We start from the raw sequence: 7500 nt of genomic DNA, 5'->3' as shown, positions 1-7500 counted from the left end.
TATGATGCCTTTTGACAGTACAATATTACATCAATGATATTTGTTTTGTTTCAATCTATGTGTTATCCTGTGTGATAATTGTCCCTTCATTTTCACTCATTTGTCAATTATATTTTCTTTCAATTTGCATAATTGCTTGTTTACCAGTTCCTTTGTTGATGCTTTTCAACAGTACCACTTTGTATCATTGATCTTTGTTTGTTTCTTTGTGTTTCTGCGTTATTATCATTGTCATTATTTATTTACACCAATGGCTGTTGCATTGCCAGTCATAGTGGTTTTCTAAAGCTTTGCAACAGTGTTGTAAAACGTAGTTAATGGAGCGTGACTCATTAGAGGTATCCTCTATATGTCACGTTATTTTGTAAACACTACGCAACGCAAATGAGACATGAATGGACTCCAATATTCTAACAATTCGAACAGTTCCTTTATCCTTGTCTTGAATACTGTCTGCTTACAGTTATATCGTTCATCTGGATTGGCGAAAAGCAACAACTATCCCCATTCATGTCGCGTTGAGTGCTACACAAGTTGCTTGTATTAGATGGTACATTAGTCACCATTGGTTTAGTCCTAGACATTAGTCTCAGTATAAAAGGTCTAGTAAAGTCCAAAGTATCACTCTGTGAGCTCTTTAGTTTACTGTAAGGAATACCTTTACCGTTTACGAATTTTACCCTCCCTTCGGAGGTTTTGTTGAGGTCAAGTGTAATAAATTTCGGTTCACCTCTCGGTACACGCTTCGGTTAAGTCTCGCAGCGACTTTCCAAGCTTCGGTGTTTTCCATGCTATGCCATTTTACGCTCTCTATCTGCCTTTGTTCTTGTCTGATCCAGCACGTGCCGGCGGAGTCGGCTTGTAGTGCAAGGGAGATAAGGACGCTTCAGCTATTTTTACCGCCTACACTCTTTCCATTTCCCATGTTGCAGTTTGGGCATTTCTGTCATCCGGGATTTTCTCTAGATCATTCACCATTTGTACAAGCTAGGCGGAGGTTCATTCAACAGAGTCAAATCAATTTTCCCTACCCACCCTCCCTATTTTTACTTTCTTGTGGATGGCAGGTGTGCCCTCACCTTTGCTGGGATTATGTCTTCTATATTTGGGTATTTCCTATTCCTATTTTCAATAAACGGCTTAGCCCATCAGGGCTTGGACAAAATATCCCAAACAAATGTGGTATTATTTGTGTCCCAGCAAACGGAGATTGCCCAGAGCAATGCTTAATTGCCAACAATATCAGTCAGACTGTATGGAGCATGAAGCATAAAGATCAGTCAGACTGTATGGAGCATGAAGCATAAAGGGGAAATTCACATTTGAAATACAACAAGTGTGTTGTAAGTGACCGAGCGACAATTTAAATTTTGGGAGAAGCTTTATGGATTTTGAGCGATGTTTCTCAGCAACTTTGCAACAAATTTTGACCAGAATCTGTCTAAGCCTAGCTGCATCGGTGGGGGAGTGAACCACGAAAATTTGGTGTATCAAAAGAGTATGTAAACGTCAATTTTCCACCAAATAAAGACTGACAACCTGACGTTTCGTGAGCGCTGGCCCTTTGTGAGAACGAAGGACTAGCACTCGAAACATCTGCTGGTCAATCTTTGTACGGTGGAAAACTGACCTTTGACATCTATCAACTCGTTTGATAAAACCAAATTTTTATGATACAGGGACTGAAAACGGTAAATTTGAGGCAAATCATTTTATTAAGAAAAGTGTTATTTTGTTTACACCTGTGTTCTTTTAATGGCTTCTCTCTGCTTACAGTTGCAATGCCTTTTACTCAATATTACAGCACGTTTACGGTCTAGCGTATAATGTTTTAAAGCAATTTTTTAGATTTGAACGCAGTGTGCTTGTAGCAGACGCTGAGCTGGCTTATCCCCATCACCTCGGAGAACAGTCAGATGGTATGACCAATCCAGTGTTGCCCTTTATACCATCTCTGAAATCGGACCAGCTGTACACATTGCCCGATCCTGACAAGCAAGACCTTGCAATTGAGAGACTATGGATCACAGAAGCAGAAAGAACTCTGTTCCACACATTGACTCCGGTCAGAAGTCCAACAAAGCTCTGCGTCCTGTCAAATGATCCTCCAAGTCCATCCTGTTCTTGTCCCAGCACCAGAGACCCTCCAGATTTGATTGTGTACCCTCTCCTTAAGTTGATGGTATGGTGTTGCAGAAGACCATCTTTGTAAATGTGCCACCCACCATCCCTGTTTCTCCAAGTCACGCAGATGTGATGCCAGAGGCCATCGTTTGCTGATACCCTGGTGCGCCTGTGGCGAGAAAAGTTAGATGACCATGAATACCCCAGTTTCGTAGTCTTACGGTTGGCATGGCATGGAATTGAGGCTGATACGGGGGGATCTTTTCAGATGCAAGTTATTTGCCCCGCTTTAGCCTCCATTCCATGCTCGTTCCAGTCCAACCGTGAAAATATGAAACTGGCCAATTGATGCGGGCTCCTCGAGATGACCCACAAAAACTGTGAAAAGATCTATGAGGCCGTGTAAGGAGATATCACACATTAACTGCTTTGTTGCTTGACTGGTTTGCCAACAGGGGTCCGTTTCTCGAAAGCCACCCGCAAACTTTTCAGGCCTATTTCGGGCACCATAAGTCCTTCACATATATACTGGATGGATGTATTGATATATATCGAACATTAGTTATCACATCTTCATACAGAGAGCCATTTTCGGTTGCCACACTATCCAGTAAGATGCCAGGAAAAGCCATCTTCGACTTTTGCATGACTGCATAGTCTTCACGCATGAAAGAAAGTGCAATAATTAAAAGTGGTCACACTTTTAAGATTCTTCGCGGTAATATCAAGTTATGTTCTATCCTCAGTCGAAAATCACTTACGTTTGCCACCGATTTCAAACAACTTTACACCCTTAAAACAAACCTGAATTGGCCACCGATCCACAGCTCAAATGACCCGTAGTCGAGCAAAAGCAATTCATTGGCCTCTCCGTTGACTGCATAGCTAAATGGCGTCCCATCATTACCGCTGCTGGATTTCATCCAAAGACACACAGTAAACTGAGTCAAACTGGGCATGCCCCAAATGTTGACGTAGTCACTCACGCCACTGGATGAGAACTGAAGGGCATAGTCTATACAGGAGAAAAAAGGCATAAGTACGCACATTACTTTGAAACCGCGGGGGTTGGTGCAGTGGTGAGAGTACTCGCTTCCCACCAATGTGGCCCGGGATTCGATTCTTGGACTCGGCATCATATGTGTGCTGAGTTTGTTGTTGGCTCTTTACTTTTCTCCGAGAGGTTTTTGTCTGGGTACTCAGGTTTTCCCCTCTCCTCAAAAAGAAACATTTGATTTAATTTGATTTCTGGTGTCCCCAGCGCTAGGTCGATTTGACACTTAAATAAACTTCACTGAATTTGCATAAGGTAATTCCTTAGGGGCACTCAGCGACGGTTTCCTTGCTGTTCTAGGCTCTTCGGAATGCTTTTAAAGCTTTGTAGGTTCATTTTAGGTTGCGCTAGAAACTCATAACTGAAAACTCATAGCTGGCCTTTTTTCGGTACTCACAAGGACATTTTTACAAATTAGAAAGAAACAGGCTTTACCATTTTCAGCTATTAACGAAAGTTCGATGTGAAAATTCCCAAAAGAAAATTCAAGGTGATTAAAGGCCTTCCGAACAGATAATTTAACGAAACGTTCCGTTGGGTGCCCCTGATTCCTCATGTGAAGTATGGCATATGGGTAATAGGTTATATGCTTGTTCAATCAATTTAATTCAGCCTATTTTTGCATTTCTTTTTATCTTTAATTTAATTGAGTGTCGAAAAGTAATTATTCCAACTAACAGGCTCAACTTGCGCGATGAACCAAGCAGAATTCAAAGCTCCTCCAACATGATTTTATGTAACATTCTTAGAGCGCAAAATACGAGAGTGCAGTTGGCAATGAGTTTTGATTTTGCCTCTTATTAGATGACAAAAGGGAAGGAGATTTTAAGCCAATTACGAAGCATAGAATTCACAATTGCATTACTTCTTTCGATATTCTCTTAAAAACTGCAATCTGTATAAAGATGTGATAACTTACCGGTAGATGAATATCCGGCAACATGGGCAGTACAGATGATAAGGCCAAAAAGCAACAAAGCGTATATTCTGGGCATCTGTCAAAAAATTAGACAAATACGGACTTTATTTTCTCCCACTGTTTGACTGAACAAAATTGTTTAGTATACAGCCGCCTAATATACCATTCTTTACTAAATTGAAAACTGAAATGATTGTCAGAGAATGTTATTAAAGTGACTATGACCAAACTATTTCTATATTGTTTAAAGAAAACCTTACGTTTTGAGTAGTTCTGGCGACGACTTAGTGCGAAACAATCCAATGGAATATATGGATTTTCCGACCACTTTGTGCTTTCTCTGAGAAAAACTCAAGCAACTGATGCTTATCTCGGAGGAAACGCACCACTACCACTGTCTCAAAAAACAAAACAAGAAAATTTTCGTCCCAGCAAATAGGGCCATTTTCGAAATATCAAATACTCAGCTTGAGGCATTGAGGACAAAAACAATAGAAACACGTTGGAATGAATGTGAAAAATATTTACATATCCAATTACAATTTGGCGTGTTTCCTCTTGTGTCAGTATTCGAAATCGGCGAAACTCTGGGACGAACGTCTGAGAATCTTCCCGACGTGTCAGAAACATCTGGGATTGCCGGGAAACTCTAAATCCCCGATCGTCTGGGATTTCCCGACAGTTAAAAACTAGGCTTTGGTATTTTTATAAATATGTTAGTTCTTCTGATGGTCATTCAAGTAAAAGCGATGTAAGAGATTCGTCCCAAAAATACATATTTGGCGTGAGGCCCTGTTAGGGGTTTGGGGATAAGGAATAAATGGACAATCAATTTAAGGGACAAGGGATGACTGACGAAAAAAAATTTAGGATAAAGGACAAGCGAAATACTTTTAGGGATCATGAGTCAATACTTTTAGGGATAATAATCTTGGCATTTAGGGATAAGGGATATCTGTTCTCAGAGTTAAAGGGATAAAGGTTAACTAGACATCCCGTAACAGGGCACGGCCTCACCTGTATGGGTCCCAACGAAGAAAAACTGTTCGCTCGGCTAAGTCATCCCGCATGAGCTATAAAACGATGCAACTTGTCGGACAACTATGGCACACCCAAAAATATTGGGAAGTTAGGATGACATACAACAAAAAGGATGCCTAACAAATGACTTAGATGTCAAGATTTCCTTTGGGCAAACAATGTGAAATATAATGACCTAACTCCGGCAAGGTTTTGCATGGGTGAACATTTCATTGATCTTTTCGTTCTTGTGAATTATGTTCGTCTCAATTTTATAGTTTAAAGGCAGTGAATAGTTCGCTTCTTGCCGGATTAAACAATCTGAACAACTTGACGTTTTGCTATATCCGGTCATCAGTATCAACAGAGAAGCGGGAGCGGAAGTGAAATAATTTGAAATTGGGAGTGAGATGAAGTATAACCAACTCCCGATAACTCAAACTATCGACAAGGTATCTCGCTCGAATCCAAAGCGATGTTTCCTGGATTCCCGTCATGGATTAACAAGAATTTCACCTTTGGGAATTACTTATCCTGGATGCCAGAGGTTCTATTCCTCGAGGTTTCAATTGGGGTTTCAAGCGCTTTCGTCTCGATACGAAATTACCTCGGAATACTGACTATTGATAGGGCTTAACAGTTACCACCAGGACAAGTGGAGCAACTAGGATTTCTGTGATGTTTGTGGATTGACACACAAAGTTTAATATTCAGAAAGTGAATTTATTTCGATTTGTTTCGTCTGAAATCCAACAGCACTATTTTTACACCAATGCCGAAAACTAATACATAACTGAGCGAGTGACACTTTCGATATTTTCTGGATCTAAAGATACTGTATGTGTGACAATTTTGCGAAAAATGCGCTATGGTAATGGGCGAGAACGTCCTTCATTGTTTCGGGCGACTAAAAGTCTTCCTGGGGCAACCAAACTGTGAGGCTTTGTTGTCCAAAGGGCAAACGACTTTAAAACCTAATGTCGAACCCTGCTATAGCATGGTTCAATCAGTGACGCAAGCATAACCACAAACACAAACAGCAGAACGCAGAAATACAGCCCCTGACGAAATTGTTGAGACACTTTTCACTCCCCGTAATGTTGACTTGCAGAATCTGCTAGGAAAATTGCGAGAAAACGACATTGAAAGGAAAGGAGGACCAGACAATGCAGCAAATCTATTTAAAATGCCTTGTTTCAAGGAATTTTGCCGGAGCCAGCTGTATAGTTAGATCGTAAAGTCCCTAATAACTTGAAAAGCCGAATTTGAGGTTTTATGGAGAACGTCAGCAGTTGGGGATAAGTTTTATATCTCTCCACTAAATTGAGCGCCGTTCACATTAGTTTCATTCTTGACGAACTGCCACACAAAATGGCGCATGACTGCAATAACCCTCTGGGCTTCGGGTCACGTACCTAACAAAGAGGAGTGGGAATCCTATCGGTTTTGAAGCGAGTCAAACAGAATTTTAAAAAACACACATTCACAAAAGGCTTTACACGCCTGGACAAGTCCACAAGCGCTTTGTTCTTTTTCAAACTAAATTTGCATAGAGCCGATCGAAGCGTGAAGAAGGAAGAATATAGACCAAAACAAGTTGTTTTGTGTGGAAAAGAGGAGCATTCTCAACTCTTTCACGCTTTTTAAACAAACATGAACTCCGTTGTTACAACCTTTTTTAAGGAAAGTTTTTCAACCTCGCGCTTGAATGAAACACGGGTAAATGCAATATTTTTTTTGTAAGAATACACAAAAGAGATCCTTCAGTGCACAGACACAAAGAAAGCCTACTCAACAGATTTGAATAACGCCTTTTCTGAAAACGCTTGAAAAAAATTTTGGATTTTGAGGAGCGTTTGAGACCGTTGTTAGTATGGTGAAGCGGGAGTTGGTTTCATATCGTATTTCAAAATACTTTTCACAATATTTGACGCAGAGAGCAAACAACAATATACATTTCAAACGCTTTATTAAAAGATACTTAAACTAGTGACAAGTTGATATAAACGATTGTTCTTCCACTATTCCACTATCGTAACCTTAAAACAAACATGTTGCGTTGCGCGAAACATACTGTTACTCTGATAATGCAGTTCTGTAAAGTCATACAGAATATAAAACATTCCAGACCGGACTAACTCGAACGAACTTATTTGCAGAACGCTATCGTTAAGTCAATAAAAACACACCAACAAACATTTCAAACGTTTTACTGAATTAACAATGTGATATTTGCGAGAGATAGTTCTCTTTAAACAAACCGAAAAAAGTTGTTTTGAAAATGCACTCTATCATGAACATCAAAGATTATATTTGTTAAGTCAATAAAAACACACCAACAAGCATTTCAAACGTTTTACTGATTTAAAAGAGAACGCTTATC

At 40.0% G+C, this 7500-nt stretch overlaps 2 protein-coding genes across 3 annotated transcripts in view; both read right to left on the bottom strand.

Moving 5' to 3' along the window:
• The window catches only part of LOC137976120 (neuronal pentraxin-2-like), a 207046-nt gene that overhangs the window by 115016 nt on the left and 84530 nt on the right, over nucleotides 1–7500 (bottom strand). The window lies entirely within an intron of this gene.
• The window catches only part of LOC137976123 (neuronal pentraxin-2-like), a 36193-nt gene continuing 30420 nt past the window's right edge, over nucleotides 1728–7500 (bottom strand). Inside the window, exons 1-4 of one of the 2 annotated variants that reach the window (XM_068823407.1) lie at nucleotides 4358–4571; nucleotides 4098–4173; nucleotides 2929–3139; nucleotides 1728–2293 (exon numbers count right to left, since the gene is read on the bottom strand). In XM_068823407.1, coding sequence (XP_068679508.1) covers nucleotides 1897–2293; nucleotides 2929–3139; nucleotides 4098–4173 — 684 coding nt within the window. In that variant the 5' untranslated portion in view covers nucleotides 4358–4571 and the 3' untranslated portion in view covers nucleotides 1728–1896. Of the gene's footprint in view, nucleotides 2294–2928; nucleotides 3140–4097; nucleotides 4174–4357; nucleotides 4572–7500 lie in introns of those variants that run through there. The other variant, XM_068823408.1, reaches the window with a different exon arrangement.

This window comes from Montipora foliosa, chromosome 11 (genome assembly GCF_036669935.1).
Source record: "Montipora foliosa isolate CH-2021 chromosome 11, ASM3666993v2, whole genome shotgun sequence".
In the NCBI taxonomy this organism is placed as follows: Eukaryota; Metazoa; Cnidaria; class Anthozoa; order Scleractinia; family Acroporidae; genus Montipora; species Montipora foliosa.
This window is presented reverse-complemented; position numbering and strand designations above follow the sequence as displayed.